Source organism: Acomys russatus, chromosome 5 (assembly GCF_903995435.1).
Source record: "Acomys russatus chromosome 5, mAcoRus1.1, whole genome shotgun sequence".
In the NCBI taxonomy this organism is placed as follows: domain Eukaryota; kingdom Metazoa; phylum Chordata; class Mammalia; order Rodentia; family Muridae; genus Acomys; species Acomys russatus.
In genome coordinates, this window is record NC_067141.1 from 58,189,723 (window position 1) to 58,209,956 (window position 20,234).

General features: G+C 39.9%; 1 protein-coding gene across 3 annotated transcripts in view; it reads left to right on the forward strand.

Moving 5' to 3' along the window:
- Tbc1d12 (TBC1 domain family member 12) overlaps positions 1 to 20,234 on the forward strand; it is an 87,565-nt gene that overhangs the window by 17,061 nt on the left and 50,270 nt on the right. For 2 of the 3 annotated variants that reach the window (XM_051146424.1, XM_051146423.1), the window contains exon 2: positions 16,070 to 16,193. The exons of the other annotated variant lie outside the window; for it this stretch is intronic. In XM_051146424.1, coding sequence (XP_051002381.1) covers positions 16,070 to 16,193 — 124 coding nt within the window. The remainder of the gene's footprint in view (positions 1 to 16,069; positions 16,194 to 20,234) is intronic. 3 annotated transcript variants of the gene reach the window in all.

The following is a 20,234-nucleotide window of genomic DNA, read 5'->3' on the forward strand; positions in this document are numbered from 1 at the left end:
CAGACTGAGAAAGAAAAACATTACAATTAAATAGTTTTGGGTATTTTTTTTTTTTAAATTTCCAGCAGAAAAGTCTACTCTCTCTCCCTCCTTCCCTTCCTCTTTCCCTCTCCCTTCCCGTGTGTGAGTGTGTGTGTGTGTGTGTGTGTGTGTGTGTGTGTGTGTGTGTGTGTGTGTGTGTGTCAGCTGAAAGACTTTTTCAAATGACTAGTAACTGGGGCTTGGAAAGAGTGTAAACAGTCTTTGTGCCAGACCTTTACAAAGTGCTGCAGGACAGCCAGTGGACTGAACGCTAAAGAGACAGTGCTTAGGCTTCTGGGAATCAGTTATACACTTTCTCTAGCATGTTCGTTTTGGCCTTCTGCTCTTCAGGGAAGCTTAGGAACAAAGTGCAGGAAGTTGTTGTATTCTTAGCAGATCAGCTTCCTCTGGAACAAGTTTGAAGAGCAAGTCGTGATTTCTGATTTCTGTTGTTGTTTGAAACAGAGTCTCACTGTGTAGCTGTGCCTGGTTTGAAACTCACTATGTTAGACCAGGCAGGCCTTTGCATCCAGCGTGCTGGGATTAAAGGCATATGCCCCCACAGCTGGCTGTGATTTCTGATCTTGTTTGTTTGTTTGTTTTGTTTTGTTTCAAGACAGGGTTTCTCTGGGTAGCCTTGGCTGTCCTGGACTCACTTTGTAGCCAGGCTGGCCTTGAGCTCACAGAGATCCATCTGCCTCTAGAGTCTTGACAAAACAACAGCAACAACGACGAAGAAGAAAAGAAGAAGAAGAAGAAGAAGAAGAGAGAAGAAGAAGAAGAAGAAGAAGAAGAAGAAGACGACAAAGAAGAAGAAGAAGAAGAAGAAGAAGAAGAAGAAGAAGAAGAAGAAGAAGAAGAAGGAAAGGAAGAAAGAAAAGAAACAAGTAGAAAACTTGCATGGTATCAGTAAGGTTTGTTCCTTACTGATCAGTTTTTTTCTTTAATAAAAGTAGATACATGGGCTGTCATGAATCTTTGTGATAAAAGAAGTGAAGATAGGTAAAACAAATAACTAATATTAGCATGTTGTCATTTGCCAACCATTGTAAAAGCCACACTGGGGAAGGGGGGATTGTTTGTATTGTGAGGCTTCCTTTTCCTTTTTTCGCAATTAGTGTTTCCGTGGTATACCTCTCCCTCCCTTTTCCTCCTCCTCTTCCTCCTCCTTTTAATATTTATTTGTGTGTAAGGATGTTTTGTCAGAATGTATGTCTGCTCAAAACATGGTGCCTGGTGCCATAGTAGGCAGAGTGTCAGATGCCCTGGGATTGGCATCACAGACAGTCGTGAGCGCTCATGTGGGCTCTGGGATTCAAACCTGGTTCCTCTAGAAGGATAGCCAGTGCTCTTAACTACTGAGCCATCGCTCTAGCTCCATCTTCTTTATATTCTCAATAATACAGAAAAGTAAACTTCTGGTTCTTAACTAGTGCTGTTCCTTAGTTCTAACTTTGATTTTTAAACTTCCTTTTTGCTAGAAAGATTGAAATAAATGAAATTGAAGACAATCTGTTTGTGTACTGATAGGTATATATGTGAGCATACTGTATGGAAGGATGGTAGTTGGAGTGGAAAAATGAATTAAAGAGAAAAAACAGATTAATTCTACAGTTTCCCAGTCTCTCTATTGACAAAATTGTCTGGTGGTAAAATAGAAGCCAGGTGTGGAGTTAGGTTACCTGTTGCCCTAGTTACTAGAACTCTGGGCTTCCTGGATGTTAGGTGATTGCACCATTCCGTGGCTCGCTTTTTAGTAACTATTATTACGATTTTGTTTATCCTATAAGGATTACATTTATCTATTTGTGCTGGGGTGGTGTGTAGCCACAGCACATGTGTGGAGACCAGAGGACAGTTTGCTGGAGTCCCTTCTGTTCTCTCCTACCACGTGGGACCTACAGATAGAAGTCAGGTGGTCAGGTTTGGGGCAAGCAGCCTGGACTGGCCTTGAACTGATGTTTCTGCCTGAACTCCCAGGTGCTGGAACTCAGGGTGTTATCATCACACTCAGCTTAGCTGTGTTCTACACTTGTGCTCTCTGTGGTCTGCACTTAACATTTGTAGGCCCAATTGGATCAGATTATTTGAAGCTATGCTTTACTGAGCTTATAAAAACCTCAAACAGTAAATGTACATCTTTCTATCATATAGTTACTTTTTATTGTTCATGTGACTCTGTTTCTGGTATAGAGAATTAACTCTGTTTTGCTCACTTACAAGCACTGCTTGCTCATGTGCGCTGGCTGTTGATTTGAGTTGCTGGTAGTTTTGCGGGGGTTGGATAGAGATGGGTATTCACTGAATTATGTCCTCCCAAGAGGTAATTATTCATATAAAAGCTTCTTGTTGGCTCTGGTAACCCATGCCCAGGAGGCAGAGGTAGGCAACTCTCTGAGTTTGAGGCCAGCCTGGTCTACATAGTGAGTTCTAGGACAGCCAGTCAGCATTGTTGAGTGAGACTCTGTTCCCCTCCCCTCCTAAAAAATGCTTCTGTATTCTATTATTACTTGAAGAGATACCATGACTGCAACAACTCCTGTAAAAGAAAGCATTTAGCTGGGCTTGCTTACAGTTGAGTTGAGTCCATTACTGTCCTGGTGAGATGCCTGGGAACACCCTAGCAGCCATGGTTCTGGAGAAGTAGCTGAGAGTTCTGCATTGACAGCCACAGGCTGCAGGAAGAGAGAGGCACGAGGCCTCCTGTGCCCTTTTGAAACCTTAAAGCCCACTTTTAGTGACACACTTCCTCCATCAAGACCACACCTCCTAATCCTTTCAAATAGTGCCACTCCCTATGGCTAAGCATTCAAATATATGAGCCTATGGCGGGGGTGGGGGAGGGGCCGTGGATTCCCACTCAAACCAGCACATCTTCTGACCCAATGAGTACCTAAATGTGATGTGTGAGATACATGTTTCTATAGATGCAAAATAAGCCTAAGAGGAGGAGTATATAAAATCATGAGATGTTTACCAGTTTTGGTTCAGATCTTTATGCTTAAAGTTAGAGGCAGAAAAAGGCCTGTGCAGTCTAGGAAATGCCCCAGGTTACAGCCCCTTCACGGAGAGTGTTCTCCAGTTATAGTGAGCATCGCCCATCTGGAGTCCTGACGTCTGATGGCCTCTCAGACTTTCAGCTGAGATCAAATTCAGATCTGAAGTCTTCTTTTCTTGGTTTGGATTAACTGCAGAGCCTTGCACAAGGTAAGCACATGTTCATGCCCAGCCCTAAACTGTGGAGCTCTTGGGTACCTACAAGATGTTCAGAAAATTCAGGATTCCAAAGCATTTCAGATTTGCTTTTAGATAGGGATCGTTAATAGGTGAAGTCAATTCAGCATTACAAAATTAAAAGCCTAGATCTGAAATGCTGTTCACCCTAAACATTTGCGGACAGTGTTGGTCATTGTGTTACAGAATCCTAACTGGAGCCAAAAAGGTGGCTCAGCAGGTTAAAAAAAAAACAAAACCCTGCAGTCTGAGTTCCATCCCTGGGGCCCACATAGTAAAGAGTCCTACTCTCTCCAGTTGTCCCCCGCCCCTCATATGCAGTTGTGGCACATGTAAGTAATTAAATGTAATTGCTTTTTAAAAGCATCTAGATAGGTGACAAAGAGAACTGATTCCTGTAGTTTCCTCTTTTACCTGCACAGTCACACATTTCATGCCCTCCATAAGTAAACTTCAGAAATCAAACAGGTAACAAATGTGAATCATCGTTATATATAATATACACGGACGGATATGATACACTCTGATGAGCCCTTTGTCCAGCCCCGGGAATCGCAGTTGGCCAGCACTGTTGAAATACAGCCATTGACTAGCCCACGGTGATGTTTACCCCAACAGCAACTGCTGTTCTCACTTGTCCCCTTTGTCCCATTGTTTGCTCATTGGTCCTTGTGTGTTTTGAAGCAGTCTTGCCCTCTAGGCTGCCCACTCTGACTCACTGTATGAAGTCTAGACTGGCTTCAAACTCACGATCTTTCTCCTTTAGCCTTTATAGCGCTCTGCATGCTAAACCTGGCCCTGCTACTAGATCTTTACTACAGTATGATCCTATCATTTAATTTTCTCCACTGAATTTGTTTGTTTGTTGTTATTTTTGGTTTGGTTTGGTTTGTGGTTTTTGAAACAGGGTCTCTCTCCATAGCCCTCACTGTCATGGAATTCACTATGTTCACCAGGCTGGTCTTGCCTGCCAGCCTGCCTCTGCTTCATGAGTACTGGCGCCCTACACTTGACTTAATTAAATTCTTTTTTGTTTTTAATTAATATTTTTTTTTTCTTTTTTGGTTTTTCAAGACAGGGTTTCTCTGTGTAGCCTTGGTTGTCCTGGCCTCACTTTGTAGACCAGGCTGGCCTTGAACTCACAGTGATCCACCTGCCTCTGCCTCCCAAGTTCTGGGATTAAAGGCATGCGCCACCATGCCTGGCGACTTAATTAAAATTCTTATAAAAATTTAGAAGATTCATTCCAGATTAACTTATTTGTATTTTTTCTTTGTTGTTGTATCTTGCTACATTTTACATTTCCAGCTGCTGTTAATGGATAGAGAATCAAAACCTGATTTATCTGTAATTATGACGTTTGCTTCTTCCCTTCCTTGCTTATTTCTTCCTTCTTTCTTTCTTTTCTCTCTCTCTCTCTCTTGTTCTTTCTTTCTTTTCCTTATTGTACTAAGTAAGAACCTTCAATATAATGTTGGATAGAAATAGGAATGGTAGTGTCCTTGTCTTGTTTCTTTTCTTTTTTTGTTTTTGTTTTGTTTCTCTTTGTAGCCTTGGCTGTTGTGGAATCACTTCGTAGCAGGGCTGGCCTCACCTCACACAGATCAGCCTGCCTCTGCTTCCTGAGTGCTGGCATTACAGGTGTGCGCCACTGCACCTTGTAGTGTTTCTTATTTCAAAACAATTTGTTTCTGTCATTTTATCAAGAATATCCTATTGTAAGGGCTGGAGAGATGGCCCAGCAGTTGAGAGCACTGCCTGTTCTTCTAGAGATCCCAGGTTTGATTCCTAGCACACACATGGTTGATTCCCCTTCTGGCCCCCATGGGCACTGCTCGCATGTGGTACATATGACTGCATGCTGCATGGAGGCAAAACACACACAAACACACACACACACACACACACACACACACACACACACACACACACACACAAGCTGGATGTGGTGGTACATGCCTTTCATCCCATTAATGGGAAACAGAAGCAGGCAGATCTCTGTGAGTTCGAGGCCAGCTTGGTCTGCAAAATGAGTTCCAAGACAACCATGGCTTTGTGGAGAGACCCTGTTTCAAAAACCAAAAATAACCTATTGAATAGTTGTTTAGTAAGTAAGTGTCTGTTGTCATATTAAGTAAGTTTGCTTCAGGTCTTAACAGTTTCTGCTGTTACTGAGATGATCATATAATTATTCTGTAAATGTGTTAAATAACCCTTAACATCTTAATTTAATGAATAATATTAATAGTTTAATAATTTACTATTCTTGCATTTCAACATTAACACTGTGTGTGTGTGTGTGTGTGTGTGTGTGTGTGTGTAGGGGGCTCAAACTCTGATGTATGTGTAGAGAGAGGTCAGAGGACAACTTGTGAGAGTAAGTTCTTCTTTTCTGCTGTGAGGGTCCATGTTGTCAGGTTTGATGGATGGGAAGCACCTTTCCCAGTCAGCCATCTTTCTGGCTCATACTCCTGCATTTTTGAGGCAAACCAACTTAGTCATAAATGATTGCCTTATGGAAGATGGTGTTTAGTTTGCTATTTAGAATTTTTTGTCTTTATGAAAATTGGGTTAGGTTATTCTATGATTGTACTGTAACATGCTGTTTCTGTCTAGTTTTACTATGAAGTTCATATTGGCCATAACAAAAAACAAATTATTTAGAGAGGCCTCATTGTACAGAAGCAGTCTCAGCCTTCTTAATGCTGCATTTCTTTAATGCAGTTCTTCATGCTGTGCTGACTCCAAACCCTAAAACTATTTTTGTTGCTATTTCATAACTGCAGTTTTACTACTGTTATGAATTGTAGTGTAAATATCTTTTTTTTCTGACAGTCTTAGATGGTGCCAAAGAGGTCAGGACTCAGTTTGAAAACCACTGTTATACAGGCTAGGTGAGCCTCAACTCTAGTGCGGGCTGGCCTGGAGCTCAGCTGTCCTCTGGCTTCAGTCTCTTGAATACTAGGATTTTGTTCGGACCAGCACCACGCCTGTCTTGGCCTTACAGATTTGGCCGCAATGTTCTCTTTTGTTCTTTGAAGTAGTTTATAAAATACTGGTATAAATGGAGGGCTGGATAGATGGCTCAGGGGTTAAGAGTGGATATTTCCCGAACTGAGGACTCAAGTTTGATTCTAGCTCCCACACAGGACAGCTCACAACCTCCTGTAACTCAGCTCTAGTGGGTACCAGTGCCCTCCTCTGTATCCATGGAGATTGTATACACATGCAGACACTCTTGCACAGGCTCCTATGCATACATGTAATTAAAAGTAAAAATAAACTTTAAAAATAGAAAGAAATAAAATATTGATTAAATAATATTGAGAATTTTGTAGAACTGTCATATGATCCCTTTTACCTGACTTTTGAAGAGATAGTTTTAAGCACTTATTAAAATGGGACTGCTGGTAGTTATTTTCCATCTTCTGGATCTAAGCTCCTGTTTTCTATATTTTGTCAGTGCTGTAAGTTATTAACAAAGATTTTTAAAAGATTATTTTAAAACTTTTGGTCTTATTTTTGTTTATTCCTTTATTTCTGCCTTTTTTCCCCAATAAATCACATTGGAAGTTATGTCTTACTGACCCTGACAGAAGACCACTGCTATCGATTTTGTTAGGCTAATAGTCTGAAGCTATGTTAATATAATGTCTGTACTGTATGTATGATCTACCCAATTTAAACATGCAATTCAATGGTTATTAGTATGTTTATAGCTGTACAGCCATCAGTGTTTTAGACATTATTATCACACCAAAGAGATTCCTTAAGGCCTCTTATAGGCAATCCTAACTTCAACCCAAGGCAGCTACTGATCCAGTTTCTTGCTCCACAAATTTAATTTTCCTGAATAATTTACAAATATCGAATTATATAATATGTAGGCGTAATTGTTTGGCTTCTTTGGTCTAGTTTTTTTTTTCATTTTTTACTTTATATAACAGTCATTTTCTTGATGTATATTATTCCCTTCTTTGTGTCTGCCATATCACATTTTGTTTATGTATTTGGTTATTGATGACATTTAGGACTGGGAATTGAATTCAGCTCCTTTGGAAAAGCAGCAAGTGCTCTTACCACCAAGCCATCCAGCTATTGATGACCATTTGCACTATTATGAGTGATTCTACTGTAAGTTTTTAATGGACATGTATGTTTTCTTTTCTCTTTGTTAGCCACCTAGAAGTGGAATTGATGAGTATTACAATCTTAAAAACTGCTAAGTGTTTTTGTTTTCCAAAATGATTTTATCCTTTAAGATTTCCACTAGCAATGTATAAGAGCTCTTATATTTCTCACATTTATCATTGTCTGTATTTTCAAAATTACAGTTCTCATCAAGGATGTGAAGTGATGTTTCATTGTAGGATTTAAATTTATTTTAATTATTTTTCTTTTATGTGTATAGATGTTTTGCTTGCATGTATATTTGTGTACCTCATGCACACAGAAGTGCCCACAGAGGCCAAAAGAAGGCATCAAATTCCCTAGAACTTTGAGTTATAGAAAGTTGTGAGCTGAGGCTAGAGATATGGCTCAGAGGTTAAGAACACTGGCTTTTCTTCCAGAGGAGCTAGGTCCAATTCCCAGTACCCACACGACAGCTCACTTAACTCCAGCTCCAGGGGATTCAACATACATGCCTACATGCAGGCAAAACACCAATGCACATAAAATAAAAATTAAATAATAAATAAATTTTTAAAGGGTGTGAGCTGCCCTGGGAGTGCTGGGACTCAAACCTGGGTCCTCTGGAAAGGGAGTCAGTGTTTTTTAACCACTGAGCCATCTTTCTATCCATTCACTATAGTTTTAATTTACATTTTTATATTGACTAATGGTATCAATCATCTTTTCATGTAGCTTAATGGCCTTTCTCCCTACAGCCCCCTGGCCAACAGACTGTCCTAGAACTAGCTATGTAGACCAGGATGGCTTCGAACTCACAGAGATCCTAACCCTGCCTCTGCCTCCTGAGTGCTGGGACTAAAGGTGTGAGTTACCACCACTGGCTACTTAGTAGTCTTAATCTAATTTTGATAAAATGTGTAGTCAAATCTCTTGCATTTTATTGTCTTTGTTCGTGTGTGTGTGTGTGTGTGTGTGTGTGTGTGTGTGTGTGTACACGCGCATGTGCATGTGTGCACAGATGTCAAAAGTCAATATCAGGTGTATTCCTCTTTCCTTTTTACTTATTTTGGAGGGATTGTAATAGTAAAAAATGTAAAACTATCCGTGGGACTCAATACAGATGGTCTCAATTTTGCTGGTATAGGAATGCTGGGAATCAAAGCAGCAGCAGCCAGTATTGACTTGGGACATATCAGTATCACTGAGATTCTTGATAGCCTGTTTGATTTGGTGCTTCTTAGCCTTGACATACACAGTGAGCACACCTGTGTTGTATTCTGTATTCCTCATGGCTGACTCAGTGATCATGGGAACTGGATAATGGCAGAGTGGTCAAGCCTGTTTCTCCGAGGGATGCTCTTCCCAGGGTGTTAAGGTTGCCTCTGCAGGAGCTCCAACTTATTGTTTGTTTTCTTTTCTTCTTCTTCTTCTTCTTCTTCTTCTTCTTCTTCTTCTTCTTCTTCTTCTTCTTCTTCTTTTCTTCTTCTTCTCCTCCTCCTCCTCCTCCTCCTCCTCCTCCTCCTCCTCCTCCTTCTTCTTCTTCCTTCTTCCTTCTTCCGAGTCTCACTATATAACCTCCGCTGGCCTGGAGCTTACCATGTAGAACAAACTGGTCTCCAGCTAAGTGCTGGTAGTGCCACTATATCCAACTCTGTCTTTATTTTTGAGACAGGGTCTCTTACTGAACTTGGCTGTCAGTAAGACCTTGGGATCTGTGTGCTTCCCCTGAGTAGGCCTAGGATTACAGACGTGGACTGCTACACCCTGCATTTATTTACATAGATGCTAGGGATACAAACTCAAGTTTATGTTTGCAAAGACTTTACTTACTGAGCCATCTCCCCACCACTAAACCATTTATTTTAATAACCATTTTTATTGAGCTATAAGGTGCTTTATAATGTCAGACTAGAAGTCTTTTACATATATGTGATACTGTCTCTCAATCTTCGGCTTATCTTTTAGTTTTCTCAGCATGGTAGCTGGTTGTGGTAGCACACCCTTGTCCCAACTACTCATAAGACCAAGGCAGGCAAATTACTTAAGTCTAGCACTTGGAGACTCACTATAGGGCTTGTAGTTCAGTGGTACAACCCTTGGCTAGCATTTACAAAGCACTGGGCTCAACAACCAGCATTACTTAATTTAACTTAATTAACTTAAATAATTATGGTAAAATATACATGGTGTAACTATTGCTTTAGTTGATTATAATAATATGTATACATACGTACAAATATGTTGTGTGTGTGCGTGCGCACACACACACGCACACACACACACACACACGTGTACTTAATGCAGGTCAATGTTCTCGAGCTCATTTATGGTGTGGTGGTACATTATCACATTATCTACTTAAAGAACTCACCACTCCACACAGAAACTTAATTCACCAGGCAGTGTAATAATTCATTTTCCAGCTCCTATTAGCATTCTGCCTTCTGTTTCTGTGAGTTGTCTATGTTTTATGTGAACTTGATACAAACTAAAGTTTAGAGGAGGGAACTTGAATTGAGAAATTATCTTTATAAGATTGGGCTATAGGCAGCCTGTAGGGCGTTTTCTTAATTAGTAATTGATGTAGGAGGGCCCAGCTCATGCTGGGTTGTATCACTTCTTTTTTAAAAAATAATTTCTTTTTTACATATAAATTTATATTATTATACATGAATATTATAAACAATATACAGCAAGAAGAACCACAAACTAATCAGGAATTATATAAATGTTCCATTCATAGTATTTTGGCTATTTGTTTTTGGCAACCTTGAAGAAAACATCTTTCCTATCTGGCATGTCTGAAATTTTGAATGTAAATCAATATCTATCATATTTCGCCTCTATCAACTTGTTTAGACCTAAAAACATCTTAACCTTAATTGTAAAACTAAACTATCTGGTCTTCAACCCCATCAGAGACTAGAGAAGAAATAAAACTTAATTACCTGAGAAAACCGGATGTGCAGTTTAGCAACTTCCAAAACGAAAAAATGACAGAGACAATTTGCTACCTGAACAGTCACCCAAAACTCTGCATAACGTTGTAGCGTCATCTTTAGCCTTCTGGCCCTATGTATCTGACAGACATATTTGTGAGGCAGGAACTATTGAGGACTTGCTTATCCTGTCTTGGCAGAGTTTAGCCATTTACTCTGCCTGTACCAAAGCTTGCCCATTTTTAGGCAGAATTCTGTCTCTGGCAGAAATGAGGACATTTTGCCCAGTGGCTGGTTTGCCACATTTGAAGGCATCTCCATAAGGAGGTTCTTTGATGCTCATCATCTTCTTTGAGCTGGCTGGGTGTTGCCACAAGTTAACCTGCCTTGTTGTCAAAGAATTTTTAAAATAATAAAAACAACTTTAAATGCCATATTCTGTAGGTCTGTGAGGCTTTGAAGACCTTATCTACCTATTTTATCTATCTAGGATGTATATTATTGTGATAAAAATAGACTAGTAATTAATATGACCATGATTTGATCAACTAACAATTAGCTTGTATTACTTAATTGTCCTAAACAGCCTGCACTAGCACTTTCAAGGTATTGGAAGTAAACCTTGTGTTATAATTGCGTTGTATGGGTACAGTGCCTCATATTACAGTAGAAATATATATAATGTGTGTGAAGAATAATCATAAATTTGAATTCTATACCAATGTATCAAAGTTAAATTTATTTTGCAGCAATATATAAAATTATATACCAATGAATTAACAATAACTTTATTTATGAATAATTAAGGCCTTAAGTTGAGGAGTAGACTCAATAATCTACTTTTTGTCCTATCATCCCTATATATTTCTATATGCCCCCTTTCTTCTTTTGTATCCCTATCGCCATACCTAAGAAAGAAAGATAAAGGAAAAGAAAGACATGCCTGAGTCTAACCTCATTTTCTCTCTGTAAGTTGTTTCTGGTCATGGTGTTTCATCACAGCATTAGGAACCCTAACAAAGACCTTATGTAAGTGGACTTACGCAGCACCAATTCTTTTATTTCTCATTTTATTAGCATGTTTTTAGGTTTATCTATACTGTAGTAGCATGTATCAGAATTTGTTCCTTCTTGTGACTGAAAAATATTCTGTTGTGTGTTGTATTATACAATTCTAGGCATTCCACGGCAAAATAGACTGTATGACTTAAAAAACAAATTAATTTTCGCATAGTGTTGGAGGCTAGACATCTAAAATCAAGATATGGATGTGTTATTTCTCCCCAAGTCAGTCAGCCCTCCTGCCTCCTTGAGACAGGGTTTCTCTGTGTTGCCTTGGCTGTCCTGGAACTCACTCTGTAGACTAGGCTGGCCTCGAACTCAGGGCCACTTGGCTCTGCCTCCCAAGCACAGGGATTGAAGGTGTGCGCCACCACTGCTCAGCTCCAAAGTCTTTCTCTTTAGCATCTAAGTAATTTTGTTTTTTAAGTTGTGTCTTCATATCACTTTTCTATCCTATAAACATCTGTCATAATCTATTTTCTTAGAAGACTACTGGCCGAAATGGATTAGGGCCCCAACAAATTATTTCTTTTATTCTCAATTACCTCTTAGCCTTGTCTCCACCTACAAATAATCTAACAGGGGTTAGAGTTAAGAAATTTTGAAGGGACACAGTTCATGCCACAGCATGTAATTTTACAATATGCATATTTGTTTGTGGGTACTTGAATTGTTTCTACTTTTGGCTATTGTGAATATCAGTGCTATCTATGAATATTGATAAATTTGTTTTGTTATGTTTTCAGTTCTTTTGGGTAAAACACAGGAGTGGAATTTTTTTGATTGAATAATAATTCTGTGTAGTTATAAGCTTTTTCATAATCACTGCACCATCTTACATACCCATCAGTGTTCTTTTGGAAAAAGATGCCATCATATGGGTGTGAAGTCGTGTCTAATTGTAGGCTCTGATTTGTATTTTTTTTAGTGAAAATATTATATGTTCTCTTATGTATTTAATGGCTATTTATAAACCTTTGAAGAAGCATGTGTGTCCCAAGCCCGCTGCACATTTTAAGTTAACTCTTTATCATTTCTTTTTTGAATTAGAGTAAATACAACTCACAGATATTTTTATATTTTGTAGGTATCATTTTTATTATTTGGTTTCTTTATTTTGTTTTGAAACAGGTTCTCTCTAGGTAGCCCTGGCTGTCCTGGAACTTACTACGTAGACTGATGTGGCCTTGAACTCACAGGGACCCACCTGCCTCTGCTGCCCAGTAGCTGGACTAAAGGAGTGCACCACCATGCCTGCTGCTTATGTTTGTTTTTTTGTTTTTGTTTTTTAAAGATCCTTATTTTGTGAGCTGGAGAGATGTTTCAGAGGTTAAGAGCACTTGTTACTCTTTGCAAAGAACCTGGGTTTGACTCATAGCCACCTGCATGGTGGCTCACAACCATCCATAACTCCATTTTCAGTGGACATAGCACCCTCTTCTGGTACTAGGTATGCATGTGGTTCATAGACATGCCTATAGGCAGACCACTCCTGCACATAAAATAAAAGTAAATACATCTTTAAAAATATTTAATTTTAAATTATTACATGTGTATCTAAGTGTCTGAGTGTAGGTTTGTGCATGTGAGCACAGTGTTTGAGGAGGCCAGAAGAGGGCGTTGCATTTCCTGGAGCTGGAGTTGACTGACATAAGTGCTGGGAATTAAACCCAGGTCCTTTTGAAGACTAATATGCACTTACTCAACTGCTGAACTATCTCTTCAGCACCTCTTTTTGTTTTGTTTTCTTTCAAGACAGTGTTTCCCCATGTAACAGCTCTGGCTGTCCTGGAACTCGCTCTGTAATCCAGTTGGGCCTCAAACTGAAGGAGACCCGCCTGCCTCTGCCTCCCAAGTGCTGATATTAAAGGTGTGTGCCGCCACGCCCAGCCTTCAGCCCCTCTTTTTAAACTCTTGAATGTGTTCTTGATGCAAAAACATTATTTTGTTAGTTTTAAGAATTTCTATGTATTAATACTTTAATTTAGGTCATTCATTTCCCCAGATATCCCTTCCTTAGCTGTCAATGGCTTCCTGTATTCACTAGAATGGTTACATTGATATAACATCTTTTAAAAATAGTGCTATTGTCTGGGCTTCTTTGGAGATGGTTTTTGTCTTGTGTCTCTAGATGTTTCATTATTTGTTGTTGTCTTAGAGAATTAGACATTCTGGGAACTATGTTAAATCTGTTTCTTTCATTTCTTGGCACTTGCTGATTTTTGTTTGATGAAAGCTAGCATTAATTTTTATAAGCTAATTTTGCAAAGTATATAATTTCTTTATATGGCTACAGGTTTCTGTTTTATTAGTTCTGTGGTCAGCTAATAACATGGCAGTTTTTCTTACACTTCTGGCTCCGAAAAGGGCAATGGAAAGGTTCCTGCCTCCTTTAGTGTTTTGATAGATAACCACACAAAATGCTGTGTGGCAAGAACTGAAACTGATGCTGATATCTGTGCCAGGGCCAAGGGTGCTACCAGACCAACCGAATGCACAGTGCTGGGATTTGAAGGCTGTCTCCCCACTGTTTTCCCTAGTACTGGTCATCCACTCCAGGAACAACGACTACTACCCCCATTGCCACAAGAGGTAGAAGAGGGTGCTCCAAGGAGTGGGGCATGGTGACTGGTTTATGTATTCTTCTCACATTTCAGTGAGCAGTAGTGTTCTCTATCTGGTCATTAAAAATAGTTAATGAAGCTCTGAAGTTTTGACGTAGTTATTTCCAGCTATTTCTAGTTTACTTCTACTTTGGTGGAAGGGGTGACCTTATTTTCATATGCTGCTCAGTTTGTGTCAGTGATGTGTTTTGAAGTATAGACATTTAAGTTGGTTAAGTTCAGCTCAGAATTATGTTTGTTTTATGAATTTTGCTCTTGATGTCACTTCTAGTAATTTGTTACATACACCATGACAACAGAGATTTTCTTTCGTTTATTAATGTGGACAGAAGGAGGAGTTTCAGAATGAAAGGAACATATTAGGGAAGAGAGCCTGGCAAGATTTGTCAGGTCCAAAACACAGGTGAGAATGGGGACTGGAGAGACACTGCGCATTGGTGCTGATAGGGCTTTGCTGGGCTCAGTTTCCAAGTGGAGAGGGATGCAGGCATGCCATCTCCAGGCTGAGGCTGCCAGTGTGCTGCGGGACCACGAAGTCTGGGCCTGTGTTCTCATGAATGTACCGTAGCTGTAATCCTGCCCACTCTGCAGCTGCCGGAAACCCCTGTCTCAGTCACCATCCTCTAAGTACCTTCTGCTGAGAAGCCGAACATTAATTTCTTTCTTTCTTCCTTTCTTCCTTTCTTCCTTTCTTCCTTCCTTCCTTCCTTTCTTTCTTCCTTTCTTCGAAATGCTTAGAGAGTTTTATTACCACAGAGCATATATTGAAAGATGAATGTGGAACTGTGAGGCAAAGTTGATAAAATGCATACATATGTGAAACATTTAAATTAATCAACCATTGGGTCAAGTGAGATGCCTTAGTGGGTAAAGGACTTGCCACCAAGCTTGACACCCTGAATTCCATCCCAGGAACCCACAGAATGAATAGAGAAGCAGCTCGCACAAAATATCTTCTGACTCCCATTCAAACACACAGTGGCACAAGCATGTACACACACACACACACACACACACACACACACACACACACACACACACACATCAATTGATCAATAAATGTAATAATAAGTGGAACTGATAGACCATGCACTGGTTTCAATTGCTTGTTGTTCCCTCCCGTCTTTCCCCCTTGCATCTCCTTTTGCTAGATCTTCATTCAGTGAGAGACAAGTTTCTTCCGTGACTATGTGCTGGCCTTTCTGCAATGAGCTTTGTTACGTAGTTGTTTTAGGAAAAGCAGTTAATAACTGTGGGACAGCAGTAGATGCACTTTTATTACAAATATTTTAAAAAGTATTACTAAAAGTAATTAAATAGTAATTTTCAAAATATTGTATTACCTGGGACTAGAGAGATGGCTAAGTAATAAAGAGCTCTTACTGTTCTGGCAGTTTGCTCCCCCCCCCCCCGCCTGTACATGGCTCACAGCCGTTGGTAGCTGTAGTGCCGAGGGCTCTAACGCTCCTCTGACCTCCAGAGGGTCCCGTGTTCATGGTGCGCATGCATACATCGAGGCATGTAACATGTCCACACAGAGTAGAATGAGCAGTTTAAAATATTATTATGTTACCTAAGCTCTTAAACCTTTAGATTCTCGGCTTTTATAGTCAAGTATTTGAATCATGAATTTAAAGTGAACATATTTAATTTCTGGTTCTCACTTTTCCTTATTGTTTATCTTGTCAGGGTTTTTGTTGATAGCTGGGCACAGTGGCTTGTGCCTGTAGCCCCAGTACTTGGGCTATAGAGGCAGGAGGCTCAGGAGTTCGGTGTTATCATAGGCTATATAGGTATTTGGAGGTCAGCCTGAGCTGTCAAATATTCTGCCTGCAAAAAAAAATCTATATTGATGATTCTACTAATACATCTATGTAAGTCAGGTAGTCTTAACTGAGTTGTGTTATTCTAAGCAATTTTTGATAAGTATTAGAATTAATTTTATTTAAAATTATTATGAACTTGTTTTGGAAATAAATATACTTAAAATTAAAATTACTAATTAATAGTTCCCTGATTATGGGAAATAATTTGTGTGAACTTCCTGTGTTTCAGAAACCTGTTCCCAAAAAGGACAAAGGAACTCAAATCAGCTGTCCATAGTGCCCCTGGATGGAAACTATTTGGTAAAGTCCCTCCCAGGGAAAATGTGCAGAAAGCATCCAGGATTATTCAGCAGGTAAGCACTCATGTGACCGTGCAGTTTCCTAGAACTCTTAAAGCATTGTGTATTTGCCAGGTGAGAGCATGCTTGGCTCGAAGCACAGCTCAAGAGAGTCTGCGGTAGCAGGATCACCCCAAATTCAAGGCTAGGCTGAGCTACATAGAGTACGGAGCTAACCTGGGCTACACAGTGGGGCCTATCTCAAAGTATTAGTTGTTTTTGCTTTTTGTTAAAATTATTTTCTTAAAGATTCATTTTTATATTTTGTACATGAATATTTTCCTGTGTGTGTTGTAAGCACAGCAGTGTGTGTGGCTGGCACGGTCAAAGGCAGGAAACCAGAGTTCCACATGACTGAGCTGTGGTGGTGCTGGGAAGGACACCGGGCTTCTCCACAGCAGCAGTAAGCTCGTTTAGCCACTAACAGCTCCCAAGCATTGTTTCCTTGAAAATTAGCCATTTTCATTTTTATTTTTCTAGATACAAACTTTGGAATGACAGGTATTTACTGTAGCTGTCTTAGATTTTTTTTTTTTTTTTTGGTGTGTGTTTTTTGTTTTTTTGTTTTGTTTTGTTTTGTTTTTTAGAGAAGCTACAGTGTTTACTGTGTGCTAAAGTTCTGGAAATTCTTTTCTATTTTTTAAATTTAAAAGTACTGTATCTATTCTAAAAATTAACATTACATGCAACATAAGGAGAAAGAGGCCTTAGGTCAAAGAGGTTGTGGAAATTCGTTAGAGTAATAAGGCGCTGATTTCCACTCCTAGTTATCCCCAAGTAGCTAACTGGTGAGCTGCGAAGCTTAGGTAACCACTCCCACTGCACACTGCTCAGTGCCAGGTTAGCGAGACTGGGAAGCAGTGAACCTGGGTCAGCCTGGACTCTTCTAAAACTCTGAGTTTGTGCTTAAAAGGAGCTTTCTAGCCTGGCCCAGTGCTGCATCCCTTTAATCTTAACATGCACACTAGGGAGGCAGAAGTAAGAGGGTTGCTCGGAGTTCAAGACCAGCCTAATCTACATAGCAAGTTCCAGGCTAGCCAGGGCTACATAGTGATACCCTATCTCTAAATAATAAACAATACAGACAAACAAATTTTGTTTTCTCTTATCCAATTGTAGTTTGCCAGATTTAATATAGCCAGCATCTATGTAAAATTGTTAAAAGGTTTAATCATTACTCATATTATAAAAATATGCTGAATATGGATGTTTCTTTTGTTTCCCAAGTAATAATTTTTGTTTTTATATTTCTTCTTAGCAATGCATTTTAGATCTTTAAGAATACTTGCCTAGCTGGGTGTGGTGGAGTACGCCTATAATACCAGCACTTGGGAGGCAGAGGCAGGCAGATCACTGAGTTCAAGGCCAGCCTGGTCTACAAAGCGAGTCCAGGACAGCCAAGGCTACACAGAGAAACCCTGTCTCAAAAAACCAATTAAAAAAATACTTGGCTAGGCACTGTGTGATATGCCTAAAAATCTCAGCTCTCTGGAGGCACAGGGAGGAGGGAGGACTGTGGCAAGTTCAAGGCAATCTAATCAACATAGCGGGTTCATAGCAGCAGTGCTGCATGTCATGCTCTGTCTCAGAAACATAAATCGAAACAGACAGAAATTAAAGCACTGTTGTGTCAGGGAATGTAGTTCCTCTGGTAGCGTGCATGCTAGCATGCATGTACAAAGTCCTGGGTTTGATCCCTCAGCACTGCATAAACTGGGTGCAGGGTAAATGCCACTAAGTCCTCAGCTTTATAGGGAGCTTAAGGCCAGCCTGGGCTGCAAGACTGTATCTCAAAAAAAAAAAAAAAAAAAAAAAGACATTTAATTAATTTCAAGTGCTGTGATTCCCCAAACCTTATGCCTACTCACTTACTTACTTTGGCATGCAGAGGAGACATGTAGGCTATTTATATTTTTGATGCAAACTCAATGGAATCCCACGTATGTCAGGTAGGGAGTAAGCTGTTAACAAAGAAGTTGTTTTAACATTAAGTGGTACTAAATACTTTTCAATGGCATTGGCACTGTTAATGTTTTTTCTCAGATTGGTGTGAGAAAAATCTAGGTACTATATTAAAAATAGTATTGGATTTAAAATGAGGATGAGGAACAAGAGTTGAGGAATTCATATAGTATGCAACAGACCCTTGTCCGGTTGTGTTATACTACGTAAAAGTATACCTTGGGGCTGGAAAGATGGCTGAGCAGTTAAAAGTATGTATGGCTCTTGCAAAAGACCTGAGTTCAGTTCCCAGCACCTGCATCAGGTGGTCATAACCACCTGCAGCTCCTGCAGTTCCAGGGACTCTGACACTGCCTTCTAGACTTCATGGACACCTATACGTGTATGCGTATACCACACACACACACATGCACCTAAGTGAAAATGAACAGCACTGGGGGCTGGAGAGACGCTGCAGTAGTTGTGAGGTCTTACTAGTCTAGAGAATCTCAGTTTGATTCCCAGCACCTGCATCGGTGGCTTACAACTGCTTGGACTTTAGCTCCAGGGACTCTTAACATCTCTTGCCTCTGAGGGCATCCTACACATGGCATATATAGATGCACATGATTAAAATTAAAATAAAAAGTAAATTAATTAAAAGTGAAATAAAGAGTCGGGTGAGGTAGCACACCCTTTAATCCCAGCACTGGGGAGGCAGAGGTAGGTGGGTCTCTATGAGTTTGAGGCCAGCGTGGTCTACAAAGCAAGTCCAGGACAGCCAAGACTACAAGAGAAACCCTGTCTCAAAACAAACAAACAAACAAACAAACAAACCAACCCCAAAAAACAAACAAACAAACAAACAAACAAAAACAAAAAAACAAACCATAATCAAACTAAACCAAACCAAGCCATAAATAAATAAATAAAACCTGAGCATAATAGTACATGCCTATAATTCTAGTTTTGGATTTTAGATTGTCTTGCAGGAAAATTTAGAGTTTCAGCCAGCTGAGGCTATCTCAAAAAAAAAGGAAGAGAAATACCTTTTCAAGCCAGGGGTGGCGGCACATGTCTGTAATCCCAGTGCTGCAGGAGGCAGATCTCTGTGGGTTTGAGGCCAGCCTGGTCTAGAAAGTGAGTCCAGGACAGCCAAGGCTACACAGTGAAACTGTCTCCAAAAATTGTTTTTTCAGTGTGTATGTGTGTGTGTGTGTGTGTGTGTGTGTGCTTCTGTGTTTGTAGAAGGGGTCTCATTTTATAACCGTGGTTAGCCTGGAACTCACTTTTAAGATGAGGCTGGGATTAAAAGCATGCACCACCACACCTAGTGTGTGTGTGTGTGTGTGTGTGTGTGTGTGTGTGTGTTTTGTTTTCTTAATGCTTACTTAGTACAAAGAAATGATTTTAAAATATTTATTTTATGTGTTCTGGGTGTCTTGTCTGTAGTATCTCTATGCACTATGTATGTACCTAGTGCCCACAGAGTTCAAAAAGGATGTCAGATCCTCTGGGACTGGGGTTACAGATGTGAGAGCTGCTTATGTAGGTCCTCTGAAAGAACAGCAAGATGTCTTAGCCACTGAGCCTCCTTTTTTTGTTTTGGGATGGTCTTATGAAGCTCAGGTGGACCAGGAGCTGGCTGAGGAAGAGGATGACCTTGAACTCCTGTCTCACCTGGCTCCATCTCCATACTGGCTAAGATTAGACACCTGTGTGCCACCACCATGATTTGGACAGTACTGGGGATTGATCCTAGAATCTCTTATGCCAACTAGGTACCCTACTAATTGAGCTATACTGCCAATGCTCTATTAAGATATTATTACTGAATTCTTAAAACATGGCTATTTGTTAAATAGAGCTACTTCTTACTTCATTATTTTAGAGTGTGCTGTATGAAAATTATTACTGAGACACCAAGTACATTGTTAACCTAAAAAAAGGCTCAGAAACTTCTTGAATTATAAAGGTGTGTGTGTGTGTGTGTTCGCATGTTTGTGTTCATGTATATACATATTGTGAAATTAACTTTTGTCTAGCTGAGTGTGGTAGCTCACAGTGCCCTTTTTACACTCAATAGCCCAAGGCAAGTAGGTTGCTGTTAGTTTT